The 19866-nt window shown below is 32.5% G+C and overlaps 1 protein-coding gene across 1 annotated transcript in view; it reads left to right on the top strand.

Annotated features, from left to right (window-relative positions):
* LOC147064981 (uncharacterized) overlaps window positions 1-2833 on the top strand; it is a 32125-nt gene extending 29292 nt beyond the window's left edge. The window contains exon 7 of the mRNA XM_085958381.1: window positions 674-2833. Within this exon, the coding sequence (XP_085814507.1) occupies window positions 674-2048 (1375 nt within the window). The 3' untranslated portion in view covers window positions 2049-2833. The remainder of the gene's footprint in view (window positions 1-673) is intronic.
* The last annotated feature ends 17033 nt before the right edge of the window (window positions 2834-19866 follow it).

Raw genomic sequence — 19866 nt, 5'->3', positions numbered from 1 at the left:
TAATAATATTTTAACAAGTGTTTTGATGTAACACAAGCAAATTGAATTTGTGTTTTATATCAATGGACTAATGGTAGTAATGCTAACGTATCAGCTTATAATGTCATGGGTCCCAGGTTTGAATGTCAGAGTATAGACCTAATAGAATAGGTTGAGTTGAGAAAATCTGTTAATACAAACCTCCACTCACTCTGTGGAGGCCCATAAATGATCTTTTTAGGATCAGACATGGTCCAAAAAAAATCAGCACTAAATACTGGTAAATTATTTATTAAACGAATTGCCTTGCCATCTGAAGAAATATTTTTTCATTCATATCTATAAATTTTGTTATTAATATCATTATAATCAGTCTATCTTAATAGAACTCGAGAAAGATCTCCCCAAGCTTTTCCATTTCCTCTTCGCTGTTACATATTACTGCCGAATGTAATCTACCTGCCAGACTGATGCACGTGCGGCACCCCCACATGTTCCAACATAAAATCCCCATGTCCAAACTGACCTCTGAATGAACGCTTATCCTGCGACTCACGGTATCTTGTGGTTCTCAAGTGCTAGTATCGATTGAAAAATGTATTTAATCTGTGATTTGCTCGCCAATCATATACATTTTCTTAATAATATTTATTTAGAAGTGAATACAATATAATATATTCTTATTGTTTTGCAGACATGATCTCGGTTTAGCAAGTTCCGGCAGTAGCTCCATAGACGGTTGCATGTCGGATGAAACGTCAGGCTTGGAAGAATTGAGACGAAGAGTCCGGCGCTTGGCGGCGCGCCCCGTGGAAGGAGGAGCCCACGGAGATACGGCATGGGAAACCGAACTCAACGAGACCGTCAACCGCTTGGACCAGATGCTGATGATGAGAGAAAACCAAGCCAAAGCGAAAGAGAGGGCGCTACTTCAGTCATCTTCCAGCTCCCGGAGTAAATCTCAAGAATTTATCAACAGTGATTCTGTGGGAGCTTCAAAGTTAACTCAACAAGTAACTCATAGTTTGTCTTCTGACAAAATCAACGGTGATTTTGTCTCGAAAAATTATCCACCGCCTTCAAGTTCTTATAGTGAAATCACATCTCGCTCTGAACCCGTACAGCTGTCCGTTTCGAATCTTCAAATGTTGAGTGAAACTCAGATGAATTCTGAAGAGTCCACTCTAAAAGAACAGACATCTTCGAATAGTGAAATTAATACAACACAAACGAGACCGGTGATTCTTTCCGGTGCCGCCAATGACCCCGATATTATTGAAAGGCTCACAAATAAAAATGAAGATATTGAATACAAAAGCAGTGATATATTTGATAGCTTTCAGACAGTTACTATTTCTGATGACACTACTGTATCACGGCATCATGAGAATTGCTCAACAGGTTCGGTCATTAATTCAATACAGACGGATGAAGCTATATCGTGGGAACCGAAAACTTTCATTTCGCCCAAACCAAGTGAAAGTGTCGATATTTCAAAAATAGTTGAATATCAAAAGACAGTTGCCTCTCCACAAAAGTTACCATTACAGCTGTCTGTTGCAAATCTTTCCAAAATGCAATCCGTAGAAACACCGCAGTTTATTCCTGAACAAAATGAAGACAATAACAATTATAATGCTTTCCCTTACCAGATCACGTTCGATGGCACTCCAAAAGTAGATATTTCGAATCTCGCCACATCCATGGAATCTGATAGTATCGGAGAATTTCCGGCAACTCTTAAAGCTATAGAGTCAATTGTTAGCAGACCAGAAAAATCTGTTAAAATATCTCCAGAATGTACTGCAACCTCTGATTCAGTAGAAACTTCGATGACGCCATCGCAGTCGGTGGACGAAGCGGATGTTAAAAATAGTTCTAATTTGAATGAAATTACGGTTGTGAGTGATGAAGAAAGTCAAAGCTGTTCAGTATTGAAGCTTGAAACATCAAGTGTTGTGCCTTTGTCAAAGCTTGACGCAAAAATCCGTGTCGAAGACGCGTCCGGTCGCCGGGAAACTCCCGGAATGTTAAATGTAAAGACGGTAACTGAAGACGTGGAGGAATAAATCATTCATGTAATCGGCTGTGGAATCACTTAAGTAGTTTTTTTAATATTTGTAAATGCTTTTTGTATTGAATGTAACATGAATTATTTATCATTTCCGTGCAAAATACTTATGGCTTAGTGCAAATTTTATATTTATTTTTTATATCGAAACCTGTAAGGTATTATTAATATTTTTTCTTTTTAAATAAGTCGGCGCATGTAGATTTTCAAGTATTCCTCCTACAGGTTCCTTTTGCGGCAACGTTGAATGTACAAAATTTGTTTTATTGCTAGCAATAATAAAAGTAGAATGGATTAATAGTAGTTTAATTGTATTTGCAGCATTTATTTAATAATATTTTAAACAAAATTGTTGCATTTGGAATCATTCCCAAACAATGTATTATTACTTTGTACAGTATAGATATTAATTTAATTTAATTTTAGCTGTAGACGTAGACATTCACAATGTCTTTATAAAAATATTAACATCAGTCTTATACTCAACGGGGAGTCGAGTAACATTGCGGTAATACGTTTAAACTCTTTTTTATTAAACTATAAAGTTATGCCGACAGTTGTAAATTTAAACTTTTGAGGTCTCTAGCCAGTTATTCTATACAATTTGTTAAAATGTAGATGTTAAAATATATTATTGACGTTAACCGGTTAAAGTTATTGTTAATGTAACGTGAATGGATTTAAATTAGCTATAGAGGGCTTGCAATTTGCTTATGACGCTTAGCATTGGATAAAGTGACGTATTCGAAATGAGTTATTAAAATGAACTGAAATCTTTGACTTAAAAAAATAATAATAATTAAAAAGGTGATACATACTTAATATCAATGTATATTTGGGAAAGTGTAAAATTTAGCACCGTTGCGAACAACAAATTATTTGTTTATTTTCTTCAAAATATCGTAATATTAAACTTTCTCAAGAGAATGTGTAATTTTATATTGGACATTCCTGAAATGATCCGAATGAAGCAGTGTCACTTAAAAATAGACTTTTTATAGCAAGGATAACTCATTGATTAGGATGTAATCCATGAATGGCCAACTTCACACTGTATTGTACGGTGATCAACCGATATTGACTCGAATCGACTCTGATCACGAATACACCAGATGATATTGATATGTAATTAAATTGCCATTTTGATCGAACATGTCAACAATAACATAGAATAGTTTCAGTACAATAGAAAACAGTTATAAATTAAGTGTGCAAGCACTGGGCCTTTTATAGATTAGGTATATGTATTATAGAAGCAGCTATCGTCGGTAGATATTCAATAAAATTTACTGTCATTTAAATAATATGATTCATGACATAATAAGTAGTTATTTATAAATGTATACAACGCTCCTGATTTGCTCAATATTGCCTACTTCATACTTTTGTAAATCTCGCTCATGTAGAATGTTGAAAGAATAGTAGCCATAGAGTAAACTACACATGTAATTAGCTTCAAATGTTTAACAGAAAATCGATAATTCGAATTTTGCTGTAATTCACAATCTTTTTACCCTACAAAATCACATTTTGCAATTTTTTGGGGACACGATTAATTCCAATAAATCAAACAAATTGATAAAAACCGGCCAATACTGTTTTTTTTTTTTTTTTACATAATGTCAAATTAGTAAGAGAAACGATTTTATAATTCATAAGAATCTATTCGTAATTTGTAATTTGACTTTTTTAGAAATCCTAGTACCTTCAATTTTGAAGTAACAAAGTTTTGCTGTGCTGTTAAAATCATTACCGTATTGTAATATGCTGTTTGAGGATTGCTAGAACATAATATTGTGACACATTTGACTATAATAGTATTATGTATTGTTTAAAATATAAATTATCATCACCTTTTCTTGTGGTTGTGGTCTTCTTAAGATAAATTTTGTGACTTCTATATTATTTTACTTTCCTCCTGTGAAACAATATTTTTATGTTAATTAGCAATGTGTACATCTTACCAATGCTATTATTTAAACTTAACTATATCATTAGTTTCTCTGGGCAATAATCTCCAATTCAAAACTTTAATTCTGTCAAACATACAAAGCAATTAAAATTCATATCTACTGTTTAATTATTTAAAGTCAGTGTACAATCACGGTCATAAGATTGGTATCCATTTATTGTTTGTTCTGTATTCTTCGTCATATCAGGTTTTCAATGGTTACAGGTGTCACTCCAGAAGTTAGGAAAAGCAACACCATTTTCTTCAATTTGTAGAATATTGTTGAAATTTTATTTCAGTGGCCATGCCTTATGAAAATGACGGTTTCATGCTTTACAGTGATTCGGACATCAGAGAATACTCATTTTATCATATTATCTCAAACGTTTCGCATAATGGTTTTCAGTCTATCGAGAGTTTTCTATGTCTGCCTCTGTGGGGCCAGATTCGCTTCCCATGCAGACAGTTGCCTGTTGGTTATGTTTCAAATGAATTAGTAATGTTGGTTATTATGAATTTTATTCATTATAGTCAGTAGCTAATGGTACCATGACTCATCCGGCTTACCTAAAAAATCAATGTACTAACTGTGTATTGTAAATGTATTAACTTTTTACCCATATAATGAATTAAATAATACTGCCGGAGTAGTTCATGGGTTGATTTTGTGACTGTGATTGTATTCCAAATGTCTCTTGCTCTTTATTAGATGACAATATATTGTGGTATTTTTTTCCTTGTGATTATAAAGGCGAGATCCAACAACCCACGCCGACCGTCGGGACCAACGTCTTTAACTATTTCCAATTACACGCAACGATTCGATCGCGTTTGTCCTTGCTTTAGATTGGTTTGAAATGAACATAGTTTTGCTATTATTAAAAATTTAGGTTAACCGAAAATTATATCTTCGTTAGATTGGTGGCTACACTGAACAGTTTTTCCGCGCAATTTTACGTCAAAACTCAGCTGTCAAACCTAGCGGGGTGTTCGGATATTTTCGTACGTTCTCGGCTATCTTCGCTTGCTAATGAATGGATCGTGACAGACGGAAATAGAATTTGTTCCAATTTGCTCACGATCCCGGAAAACCATAGATAATAGATTTTGGCAATCGTGGCAGACGATCGGGCCAGACGCAATCTGCCAATGTAAGTTGAGCATAACACCATATTGTTTATCATTACATAATATCTATGTATGACATGAATATGTTGATAAATCTAAAAATATCAATTCTCAGGGCAGTCATTTGTGCTTTTATGCTAAATCAGCTTATATGTTTTTGGAAATTTTAGTAAAATGCTTGTAAATTCTGAACAAACATTCCAGACTTATCACAAAATACCAAACCTTACAAATAACTGCCCTGAGAATAAAATTGATGTTTTTAGACTTATCAACATATTCACATCATACACAGAATAGTTCATTATGATTCAACTAAACATATCTACATGAAATTTAACCAATACTAACTGCATCAGTGGCTTGGCAATTGAGCACTGAACTGGTATCAAATACACATTGTACAGGTGCATACATAATGTACTCTCGATTACAGTAGTTTTATAGCTACATATTATTATTTATTTCTTTTATATTTTCCCAGCAGTATTTTCTCTGTGAACAAATTCGCTTTATTTCATTTAGTAAATAAAATTTATTGTGGTTAGTTTTATTTTAATTTTAGCTTCATTCAAAATATGTGCCATGTTCATATTAACTTAATAAGTACTATGCGGGACTCTATTACGTGTTGTGATAATTGAAGAAAAAACATTCACAGGATCGTGTACTGTTGACAATTTGTTTTAATGCATTTGTTCGAAAGTCCCGATGAATGAATTTTGGATAAATTCATGTTGATTATATTATGCAATTATCCAGTTGAAAACATAAGATTTTTTATGCAAATTTTAGGCCTCGATTCAACAGATTGCATATTAGTGAATTTAAAAAATGGCTTGTGCCGTGTTGATTGAATGAAAATTTTCAAATGATCTTATTAATTTTTTGTGGATATTTTTTTTCCATGTTTATTACTTACAGGATATTTAAGGAAAGGAAATTTTGTGAATTGTGAATAATATTGAGCACTGCTGCAATATGTGTATAGTATGTATGTATAGTGTAATAACGCAAATTAAAAGACATTTTTCATACACAGTTTGTTTTATTTTTACTGTATAACTGTATTACCTACTTTATAATTAATTAATCACTCACAAGTTTATTTTTAATATAATATTTTTTAACTAATTAATGTAAATAATTAATAAAGTTTGTCGAAAATGGTCAATTCAATAAAATACCAGTTACCTACAAAAGAAAAACAAATAATAGTATTTTTTATATTTCAGAATAAAGTGCAAAACCAAGGTAAAAAACAGCTGGAAAAAATTATTATAAAACAAAAATTCTGTTGGCAAATAGGTACTGCATAATATTTATTTTTTTAAATTATAAACACAATGCTTACGGGCCCTTTTAATTAATTTTGTAATTAACGTGTTAATTTGCATTTGAAAAGTAATTAGCAAAAACACAATTTTGTGCGGCCCGTAAGCTATGGGTTAATAGCCATGTCTTTGCTTTTTGTACAAGGTGGTTGTTGGTAATTTTGAACAATCACAAACACCCAGGGTTTGAGAAAAACACATAAATATTGTGTCCTCACCAGGATCGAGCCCAAAACTCTCGGGTAGTAGGCCAGCGCCTTACGCACTGCACCATGAGAACCGCCTACTGCATAATATTATTAAAAACACCTAGTTCAATAAAATGCCAGTTACACAACCAACAAATAAATTTGTATTTCAAAATGAAGAGCAAGAAAAAACTAAAAGATTCAGACAAATATATTTTAAAACAAAAATTAATAAGCTAATAGGTAGGTACCTACTGCTATTATTAAATATGGTATTTAAGTTTATTTGACTGTTTTAGGCAAAGTTGTAGCATTTTACGGTACTTGGAACTGGAGGAGTTGGGATATTATCAGATCATATTATGTCATAGATCTCCAATTCATCAGTGATACTGATACTATTTGTATGTCCTCCCGTCGCAGCGTAGTGTGTTGAACTGAGCGTCAATTTCTTACCCGTACGTGGGCGCCCATACAAAAGTACAGACACGGTGGCAGTTTTGTCACTCAAAAATCGCCGGCTGGAGGAACTAAAAATTCACCCCAATGTCATGTCGTTTCGTGCGTGCACCTCCATATACTGCAATGTATTTTGACACAGTGACGAAATTGTCACCATGACAAAAGTCACCCGTGCGCGCCTAGGCTTATTGTAATATTTTGCCAAAATATAACTCTACTTAGAGAGTTAAAAATTCAGTGAACCACTTTTTCCCACTGATATTCTACAAGGACGATCTTTAATTTTTAGATCAGGTGTACAATTTTTGTAGGCATTTTAATTCAAAAAAATCATTTCATATTCTGCTGCATTTTCTTAAAAAGATACTTCCACTTCCGGACCTGGCACCATAATTATTGTATATTATCGTCTCGGGTAGACGAATTATGAAATAAACTTTATATTATGTGCACGCGAGCAGTTCTCAAGTTACAAAGGTGAGGAGTGAGAGCTACGATGACTTCCTAGCCTGGCGCCATAAGTTTTTATGCATACTATCGTCTCATGTAGATGAATATATTGTACCTTTACGAATAAGTGTCTCAGCACACCACCCCGTCTAAGTAGTTTATTAAAGTAGCTGAACCATGTGCGTAGCGTAAAATCAGGTGGTGATTATGAGCGAAGCATAACCACTTCTGTGATTGTAAACAATTGTATTGTCTCGGATAGATAAATCATAAAAGAAACTGTGTCTTTCATGTTAGCAGCGCAGGTTTTGTTATTAGAAGCACGATGTGCAAATTTATTGAATTCAATGTAAACTTGACCTTGAATTGGGTACACTGGGGGTAGAGTCCATTTTGGTTACGGCTCTCAGCCATGAGGTTCCGACGATGAAGAAAATGAATGATGAAACATGTTTCTAAAACTCTCTGCCCTAATTTTCATAGAAATACTATTTATCGTAGAATTGACAAAAATAACTTTGCTTCATAGCCAAAATACTAGTACACTATGTGTTCTTTTCATAGACATTATGCGCCTTATGGAAGGTATAAAAGACAACGAAACCAATAAACTGCCTTGCGCCATACACATTCTTAAAGCCAGCTTCAAATAATATTTTAAGTCAAATTTCATCTCTCATATACAATATATTATGAAACTAAAGTGAAAGAATCGGAGGCGTGTGGTCATCAATTGCCAAGTTATAGAGATGAGAAGTGGGAGCCACAACGACTTCCTGGTATGGCAGCATGACATTTCATGTATACTATGGTCTCAGATAATCGAATCACAAAAGAAACTGCATCTGTCATCGTATGTAGATGAATCATTTACATAGTACCAAGTTACGGAGCCACGACCACTTCCCAGACTAGCACCATGACTTTTTGTGTAGGCATACTATCGTCTCAAGTAGACGAATCTCACAAGAAAATGCATCTCTCTGATTACGTATGGACTAATAATATCTTTTGTTCCTGCTTTATATTATTGAAGACATTTCATATGAACAAAAACTGGCTGCTGTTAAGGGCGGACGTGCTCAGCGTAGGTCAAAATGGAGCTTTTATTGCATTCAAAGCATGATCCTGGATATTCCTTAAACGTTGTAGATAATCTATTTATACAATTTTGAAGCCTTATTATCTTCTAATATATAAAAATTAATATTTGTTTGTTTGTTTGTTCGTATTTTATGCGCTGCCATACCGTTCATCCGATTACGATAAAACTTTGTCAACTTATTGCTTGCACTTTCGCGGAGAGTATAGGCTATACTAATATATAAAAATAAATGTCTGTCTGTCTGTCCCGTATGCGTTCCTATACCATTCATCCGATTGCGATGAAATTTTGGTAAGTGGTTGTATGCACACCCATGAAGGTTTCTGAATTAGAAAAATCATCATCTTATTCTTCTTCTTCATTCAATTTTCTTTTATTCGTATGGTTCCTATACCATTCATCCGATTGCGATGAAACTTTCATCAGTTGTTGTGGTAACACCCGTAAAGGTTTCTGAATTAGTACAACCATCTTCTTCTTCTTCTTCATTCTATCTTCTTTTATTCGTATGGTCCCTATATCATCCATCCGATTGCGATGAAACTTTCGTCAGTGGTTGTGCCAACACCCGCGAAGGTTTCTGAATTTGTACAACCACCTTCTTCTTCTTCTTCTTCATTATATCTTCTTTTATTCGTATGGTCCCTATATCATTCATCCGATTGCAATGAAACTTTCGTCAGTGGTTGTGCCAACACCCGCGAAGGTTTCTGAATTTGTACAACCATCTTCTTCTTCATTCAATCTTCTTTTATTCGTATGGTCCCTATATCATTCATCCGATTACGATGAAACTTTCGTCAGTGGTTGTGCCAACACCCGCGAAGGTTTCTGAATTTGTACAACCATCTTCTTCTTCTTCTTCATTATATCTTCTTTTATTCGTATGGTTCCTATATCATTCATCCTATTGCGATGAAACCTTCGGCAGTTGTTGTGGTAACACCCGTAAAGGTTTCTGAATTAGTACAACCATCTTCCTCTTCTTATTCTTCATTTTATCTTCTTTTATTCTTATGGTCCCTATATCATTCATCCGATTGCGATGAAACTTTCGTCAGTAGTTGTGCCAACACCCGCGAAGGTTTCTGAATTTGTACAACCATCTTCTTCTTCATTCTATCGTCTTTTATTTGTATGATCCCTATATCATTCATCCGATTGCAATGAAACTTTTGTCATTGGTTGTGCCAACACCCGTGAAGGTTTCTGAATTTGTACAACCATCTTCTTCTTCTTCTTCATTATATCTTCTTTTATTCGTATGGTTCCTATACCTTTCATCCGATTGCGATGAAACCTTCGTCAGTTGTTGTGGTAACACCCGCAAAGGTTTCTGGATTAGTACAACCATCTTCTTCTTCTTCTTCTATTCGTATGTGTTCCTATTCCATTCATCCGATTGCAATAAAACTTTCATCAGTAATTGTGTCAACACCCGCGAAGCTTTCTGAATTAGTACAACCATCTTCTTCTTCTATTCTATCTTCTTCTATTCATATGCGTTCCTATACCATTCATCCAATCGCAATGAAATTTTTGTGCTTACGCCCGCAAAGGTTTATGAATTGATACAACTATTTTCTTCTTCTTTTTCTTCTATTCTATCCTCTTCTATTCGTATGCGTTCTTATACTATTCATCCGATTGCGATGACATTCTGACCAGTTGTTGTGCGCACGCCCGCGAATGTTTCTGAATTAGTACAACCGTCTTCTTCTTCTTTTATTCGTATGCGTTCCTATACCATTCATCCGATTGCAATGAAATTTTGATCAAGTATTGTGCTCACGCCCGCAAAGGTTTCTGAATTGATACAACCATTTCTTCTTCTTTTTCATCTATTCTATCTTCTTCTATTCGTATGCGTTCTTATACCATTCATCTGATTGCGATGAAATTTTGACAAGTTGTTGTGTGCACGCCCGCAAAGGTTTCTGAATTAGTACAATCATCTTCTTCTTCTTCTATTCGTATGCGTGCCTATACCGTTCATTCGTTTGCAATGAAACTTTGGTGAGTTGTCGTGCGCATGCCCACGAAGATTTCTGAATTAGAAAATCATGATCTTCTTCTATTCGTATGCGTTCCTATACCGTTCATCCGATTGCGATGAAACTTTTGTTAGTTGTTGTGGGCACACCTGCAAAGGTTTCTAAATTAGTATTATACACAATACAAAGTTTGTTGTTTGTTTGTTTGGATTCGATTTTAATTTAGTGTTCTTTTGTTCGACCTCTACTCCTGTTTACTCCTATTACAATTATTTTCATATTGCCATATTGTATTACACAGATATTTTAATATTAAAAAAATAATTCCCTCTTATTATTTTTTAAATATCTAAGATAAATATAACCACGAAGCGACCCTGTGCGAAGCCGGGTACTTCAGCTAGTCCTTTATACTTATTTTAAACATTAATTTTGATGACTGCATAAAGTACTTTTATTACATAAAATAGTATTCTTTTAAACCTCTCGCTCTAATGTTTTAGAATATAGTCATATTTCAATACATGCATGTGCAGTGGTGTTAAGATTTATTACATTTATTAATTTTTAAACCCATTTATAAAACCATCAGTATAATTTATATCGACATTATTATAGTGAAATATTTACGATAAAAAAATATATTGATAATCTCTGTGATCCCAAATTTGACAAGAATTAGGCATTTTATTATTCAAAAAATGGGCAAGATTAACACATTTGAAGATAATTCTAAAGATACTTATTATATGCTATGTCTTTGACCATTCAAGTGTGATAAACATCCTACGAATTATGATTGCTTTATAATAATTATTGACCTAAGAATAAGGTAGTGTTTTTTTGAAATACGCCATTTCTTTTGGCATTCCCCAGTGGTTAAGCTACAACATACGGCCGTAGCCATAAATTGACAAACTATAATTGAAGTAGGGAGTAAAATGATGTTAACGCGCGTGTTTGAACATGTACCAAACCGAAAAAAATTTTTTTTGGAAGCCCATATGATCCTATTAGGATCGGACATGGCCAAAAGCAGCGCTCGAAATGGAAAAGTTTACGAACCGGAGCGCTCGACTAATTTTCTGAATATATTTACATAGTTATGAAATCGTATGTGTATTTTGTAAACATAAGTGTGTCAGATTTTTTATTCTATGGCCTATCTAGCTCAGACGGTCAACATTATTTTCCACGAGACGGAGCGATAATTTTACAAATTTCACGAGCCGGAACGGCGCTCCGGTGCGTTCCGTTCCATTTCGTGCCCTGGCCAAAAGGAAGAAAGAATTACTTTGTAAAAGACATTGTTAAATAACACTTAACAGTATGTATTATGATACTGTGTTTTTACTTACAATAAGGTAGCAATTTGACATTTACATACATAAACATACATACATACATAAACATAAAACACTGATTTTTTGTTAATGAAGTGTGATTAAATTTGGTGGGAAACATTTCCTTATACTCTTGTTAGATTTCTTTTATTTTGTTAACTGTCAATGAATACTGAATAAAATTCAGTTGAAAATGTCCCTCTGAGGCGGATGAAACCGGTCCTAATTTATTGTTTAAAAGTGGAGAATAAGTACAAAAAAAAATTGCATTTAATTAAATTAAACAACAATATCAATGTGAGAAATGAACTTTTATCAACACACTATCTTTTTACTTGGCAGGGCGACATATATTATAATATAATAATTATGATGGATGATTATTATTAGTTATATGGCATGATATAGATAGGCTTTCCTCATTTATCTTATTATAGCTTTATGGATTATATGGTAATTTTTAGAACCCACCATCCACTTAATTACTAAATTTATAAGCTTGCTTCGAAATGTGACCCCAAATAGAGCAAAAAGCCTCAAATAGAGATGGGCTGGACACATAGCTAGAAGAAGAGACAATCGTTGGACGAATTTAGTCATCCAGTGGTATTCAAGAGGTACAAAACGTCCGCAAGGTAGACCTACAGGTCGCTGGATCGATGAAATGATAAAGTTCTGCGGAAGTACGTGGCAACGTAACGCACAGGACCGAGAGAAGTGGAAGCAGCTTGAAGAGGCCTTCAGCCAGCAGTGGATAGATTCAGGTTGATGATGATGATGATTATTAATATCTCACATTTTGATTGTTTATGGTGGTAAATTACCTTAGGGAACAGAAGATATTAAATAAAATCAAAAAAGTTGGGTAAGTGCGGCATATGTAGCACTAGTGATGTGACTGTGGTAAAATAAAATAGGTAACTCGTTATTTTTAAAATATTTTATTTGCTGAATAATTTGAGATGTACAATGTAAAATTCGACATGTACACAGTACATAATATGTTATAAAAAATGTTCTTTTCGATTTTTATTGTACCTAACTACACATAGTTGCCATCATCAAAACGCATTTTAATTTCTCCCCTTCGTCCTGTAGTAGGTGTCGGTAGTACCGAAATTATATGCTCGTGGCCAATTTCGTATATTATATCCTCTACTTTAGGGTATGAAAAATTATTGGCCCTCCCATGCGATTTTATTACGATTTTTACAGTTTTATTTTCGTCCAATTTCATAATTTTTCCAATAAAATGTTTTCACACTTTTTTGTAAGGCATTTCACAAGTGCCCATTTCGCCCAACTTCGTTTTGGTTTAATTATAACATTTCTTTTAGTTGACTCACTGGTAGAATTTAATGGAATATCAGCATTCCACATTTCATTAGTAATTACATCCCCTTCCTCCATTTTAAAATCGTCAAGCAAATTCTTATAATAATCTTCTAATAATCTTCTTTGAATATAAGACCTTTACCTATAAAAATCGTCAACATTTTTCTCTTCGGAAGAGGATTTCCATTCAAACTCACGTCACTCACTCACTCAAGTCTGATCCACTGGTTGTAACTGATTTTTTTTTTAATTTCTTAAACATGGTTTTTGTAAAAACTTTAATTTTTTTGTTGTTTGAACTTTTGTCTATCTTCTTAAGGGGGGACATGCTCGTCGTAGGTCAAAATTGAGTTTTTTTTGTATTTTCAAACCATGATCCTGGACTTTCCTTAAACGTTGTAGATAATCTATTTATATAATTTTGAAGCCTTATTATCCTTTATATTTATTTTAAACATTTGACGACTGCATAAAGTATATTTATTACATAAAATAGTATTCTTTTAAACCTCTCGCTCTAATGTTTTAGAATATAGTCATATTTCGGTACATGAATGTGCAGTGGTGTTAAGATTTTTAACATTTATTAATTTTCTTAATTTTTTATAATATTTAACATTTATTAATTATTAATTAGTATAATAATTAACATTTATTAATTGTTTAAACACGCGCGTTAACATCATTTTACTCCCTACTTCAATTATAGTTTGTCAATTTATGGCTACGGCCGTATATTGTAGCTTAACCACTGGGGGATGACAAAAGAAATGGCGTATTTCAAAAAAACACTACCTTATTCTTAGGTCAATAATTATTATAAAGCAATCATTATTCGTAAAATATTTATCACACTTGAATGGACAAAAACATAGCTTATAATAAGTATCTTTATAATTATCTTCAAATGTGTTAATCTTGCCAATTTTTTGAATAATAAAATGCCTAATTCTTGTCAAATTTGGGATCACAGATATTATCAATATAATTTTTTATCGTAAATATTTTACTAAAATTATCTCGTCATTAATTATACTAATGGTTTTATAAATGCGTTTAATAATTAATAAATGCAAAAAAATCTTAACACCACTGCACATTCATGTACCGAAATATGACTATATTCTAAAACATTAGAGCGAGAGGTTTAAAAGAATACTATTTTATGTAATAAAAATACTTTATGCAGTCATCAAATATTTAAAATAAATATAAAGGATAATAAGGCTTCAAAATTATATAAATAGATTATCTACAACGTTTAAGGAATGTCCAGGATCATGGTTTGAAAATACAAAAAAAACTCAATTTTGACCTACGACGAGCATGTCCCCCCTTAAACTGTTTTTTTGGTTAACGGATGTTTTCAGACGGTTCAAAACATTGTCATAGGTAATTATTACTTCTGCTGCTTGATTTTTTAAATTTTACAGGATCCTCCCTTTTTATCTGCAACAACAGTATTTTTATATCAGTAGTTCCTAGTGGCGGTTTTATTATTTGACAATCCATATATCTATATAATCCATAATCAATTAGAGTTTCCGTAATATTTTTACTATCAATCATAGGGTCAAACTTGTCTTAGCCTATAACATTTCGATTAAATGGCTGAATCCTCCCTTTTTAAATCCGTTTTTGATTATTTGGTAGTCAAGTTTTTTCTAGGTTTCTGCGATTATTGTTGAAAATTCATTTTTGGGCAGTTTTGAGCCTACGTGTAGTCTTTCCCATTTCACCAATGATTCATCCCAAGCATCTTTCAGGAGGCAATTTTAAAATTGTGACATTATTTTTCTTGCTTCTTCTATTAAGTTGATTGCAAGTGTGGCGTATGACCTCATAAATCAATAATACAGGCCGAGATGCTCCTATTTCTGAAAGAAAAGAAAAGTTTTTTCGCTCTACTGAAAAGTTAACATTTTTGATTTGGTGTGTTATTCTATGAAGTAATCGGTCATGTCGATATGTTATATGCACTGCACGGTAGGTATTTAATCTGTGACCTTATATTTTAAGTAATGTACTGTATGAATCTAGAGGTTGTATTAAAAAATGTTTAGGTACCATAAATTACAAATTCAATACATTTTTTTATTTCAAAGAACATCACTAGCCAAAAACTTGTCCATACAAAAAAAATAGAGAATGTGGGGTAAGAGCATCTGACGCTCTTACCCCATAATGTATTTTTGGCGGGGTAAGTGCATCTAGTTCAATAAAACATAATCATTTGCATTAATCATAAATCTTACAGTCGGAACACAAATCACAATTTAAAACAAAGGTACTTACCAAATATCACCTTAGCACGAAAGATTGTTGAGATACAGATCGATTGAAAAAACACGTCCAACTTGATTTTTTACTTCAAACGAATGTCAAACTCTTAGTTATCATACTGGACCCATCAAACATTATTATGCTTCCATCTTTAGGTGTTCGCATACATTTAATATTAATATATAGTAATATATTTATAGTAATTACATTCATTGGAGTAAAAAGTTATTTAACCTATATGCTCTTCCCCCGTAGACGCACTTACCCTAACTCACCTTATGTAAATTGTGTATTTCTGTAGACATGCAGAGGTAGTGTTATTATCTGTCATAATAACGTGTCAAATTTAATAAAATTAAATAATTGACGTATTTTTTGGGTTTTGTTCAATGACATTATTATGGAGCCATTTGGAAAAAAAATGACACTCACTTTTTTGTCGGGTCTGCCGAATGGCATAATCTGTTCTAACGCCATTACAATAAAGGTGATATTGCTATAAATTCCCGAAGCTTTTTGTCGGGTCTGCCGAATGGCATAATTCATATTTGAATATCAATATCGTTCACTCAAATGAACATTGACACTATAAACACTGTTTTAACGCCATTATAATAAAGGTGATATTGCTATAAATTCCCGATGCGTGATATCGCATAATGGAATTTGTCACGTGACGTCTACCTATACTTGTGCGAATGTCGTTATGTGCAAATTTACTTGCTAGCTACTGTACTGAGTGCGTTGTCCATTAATAATGTCATTGGTTTTGTTAGCCTGTAAATATTGTTTAACAATATTTCATCATTGTTATTTGCAAATATCTTTAGCTGTTCATTTTATGTACTCTATGAAGAAAATAAAATAATATCAAAACTAATCAAACATATTAGCTGTATTTGGTAGTTCTGATCTCGAAATGGTTAAGTCATTAAGTAAATATGTTGAAGTGCAAATCAGCCACTGCCACAAACATTTAACAAAAGTGCCACTTTGAAAAGATGAGATGCAAAACCTCCACTATTAAAAAATAATTGTTTTTTTGCAGTAACAGAACTAAAATTGCTCGACTTGGAATTGCGAATCTAAGAAAAAATCTAATAGGATGTGAATACAATTAAAAAACACTCAAAAAGGTGTAAAGGGACATTTAAATCGTTTTTTTAAATACTGAACAATTTGCATTTGTAATTAATTTTGCAATTATTAATTAATTAAGAGGATCGATTACCCTCCTGAGGGGGATCAAAACTGAACTCACACTAAGTTCTTCTGACACCACCACCGAGGACTGTGGGAGTGAGTTACAGAATTACTGTAACGGAACTTGTATACAAGACCGCATATACGGCACGGCAGGCGAGATGGGCGGCCTCCCCGAAGGGTCGCCAAATGTTTAGTCAGTATATTATATTATACCCCGTTTTCACGTGCATGGATTTACTGCTGACGATACGTATTATCGCGGCCATAACAAGAAAATACATGTGTAAACATGTATTATCATGCAAGTTGCAAGAATACATGCATGAATCAATTGGGGTTGTTCGATATCTGTGCCTGCGTAATAGAATGATGGTGGCAAACCAGCCGGTAAAAAAATGAACAGGCTCATTTTGAGGATAACCGATTTTCACAACCTGTCAAATAGTATTATAAAATTACAACATCGCGTTTCGCTTACTCTTGAAGAATGAGATTGGCGAGACTGTCAGCACTTTTACGTGTAAACAGTTATTATTGCAATAAAATCCACATTATTGCTGCAAGTAAATCCATGTATGTGTACAGGCGCTATTATGCCAAAAATACAGGTCTACCTCGTTACAACATAATAATATATAATAATGGAAAATGAAAGATATGTTTTGTTTATTAAAGAAAAGTTTTTATTTACAGAAAACATTCTTCGTTTAGTTTTACCACCATAATGTACAACTTAACACTAGCAGAAAAGATCTTTTAACGCACTCCAAAAGGACGATGTTACAGTAATGAGGACATAGCTGAACACATCTTTAACAAATTTGTTATTAAAACATACAACATTATTTCTCAAAGCACTTTTGTTATAATTACAATTATTATTATTATTATTATTGCTGTTTTCATTAGTATTTATGATATATTCAAAAGATCTACGTAGGTATACTACATAAGAAACAAAACGTGTGTAATGCATACATAATTTTATTATACATTAACAATAAGTACAAAATAGGCATATTGTCGTTGAAACTAGAAAATTGTGTAACTCCAAAAATCAAAAATGCTACTTTACACGAGAGACAAAAGACAGTACGGTTTCATATACAAATATATGGTTATGGAGTTAAAACATCTATGATTTAACAATGTTACAATTTTTTTTTGAGATACATCATTACTTTTGCAAGCAGGAAGATATTAACAATGGACACTAGATGGCATTCAACGTCAATTTTCGAGTAAAATGGAGTTACACATTTTTCAAGTTTATGTCGATATGTCATTATGACACTGTTGCCAAATAATATCATTAATAAAATGGTACTGATGAATAAAAAAAAAATTATATGCTGATATGAATGACAAGTTGGTTTTTTTAACGAATCTAGTTTCTATGTAGCATATCTATGCATCCCGTACACCCAAACTATATAATAATTTTTCATTATATATTATTACAGACAGGTACAATCAAAATAAATTCAGACCGTGTCGGAGGCATGTTGTCAAAAGATATTAAGAGATCTTGTTAATAAAAATAAAATATTATGAACGCAACGATTGTTTATATCAAATACATAAAACAATAAATATTATGCAGTCATACTAATCGTTTTAACTAAATTTGTATGCATTTAAAAGATTGGTTAAATTTGCAAATATACCTGGCATTCCCTCCCATAGAGCTTTGTCTATATATTGAAGTAACTAATTTTTAAACAGATCGTATTTTTCATTAATAATGGTGAATAAGTGAAAATTTAAATGGTTTATGCAAATAAAACAAATTCTTTTCATTCACGCAAAACCTTAAAAATGGCACGCACTCTCAGCATAGAAAAAATAATAGACTAATATTTTTTAAATAAATAAACCTCCTTTTACCGACATTATAATCGAATGATAAAATACACATTCAGGTTAATGATACCATAGTGATATTTCTCAAAGAATCACACTGTAATTGAGACCTCCCCTGCAACAACACTGTATATCGATTTTGGGCGGTTCTGAGTTATGAATGCCACAATGTTGTACATCTCCTTGGGAATCGAATGATGTATTAAACAACCATATACATGAATTAAAAACATTATTTAAATCAATTTTTAAGTTGTCCTCTTTTTTTTTCATAGTAAGAAATGATGTACAAGGTTTTGACCACTGGGGTGATTGATATACAGTGTTATTGCAGGGATATATTTCTTTTTTTTATGTAGACCACTAAAAATAATCTAAAAAATAAAATTAAAATGTTATTTGCATTACTTTTTTTTTGCTTCAAAAAGGTTTTTTTCATTTTTCCAATATTTTTGTAAAAATCGATATATAGTGTTTGTTGTAGGGGAGGTCTCAATTATTAAAACCCGATAAATATAACTGAAATATTCATTCATTAACGATAATGCTCTGTTAATTTATTCTGGAAACTATTGATGAATAGCACATACATTCCTTGCTGTAAAATATACAGTATATAAATATGCAGTGATTGCTAGTTTTTAAGATATGCTGGTAAAAATGATTGTTTTGTGATATGCATAAGATTATTAAAACATTATGATGTTTTCTTTAAATGACTTATATTTGAATTACGATTGACAAACATGTACATTGTATATTTAAAATATCTTATTTGGCTATTCTATTCTGTTATTCTGTTCATATATTAAGTATAAGGCAATAGGCATGGCAGTACATATAATATTATATAGTATAGTTTTCTAATACTTTTACTTTTCAATTCACAACAAAAGCCATAATACATGATACATAATACTTTTTACTATGTTTCACTATTATATTACATAATATAAATATAATTTATTAATTTTGGCATTATTTTTAATATTTTCTCGAGCATCGATAAGAGATGAAATTATATTTCAGCATTATTACGTTACTTTTTCAGCAAAAATATTTTACACAAAAAGTAAACGATTTTTATAGTAATTATTATTTTCATTCAGAAATATAAGGCTGCCTGAAATTCACATATTCCAGGTGAATTAAAATAATTTATCAAATCTTAACT

Source organism: Rhyacophila brunnea, unplaced genomic scaffold (assembly GCF_057557595.1).
Source record: "Rhyacophila brunnea isolate RB1 unplaced genomic scaffold, BYU_Rbru_1.0 scaffold_7, whole genome shotgun sequence".
Taxonomy (NCBI): Eukaryota; Metazoa; Arthropoda; class Insecta; order Trichoptera; family Rhyacophilidae; genus Rhyacophila; species Rhyacophila brunnea.
Note: the sequence above shows the minus strand (reverse complement) of the source record. Positions and strands in the feature narration are given on the sequence as shown.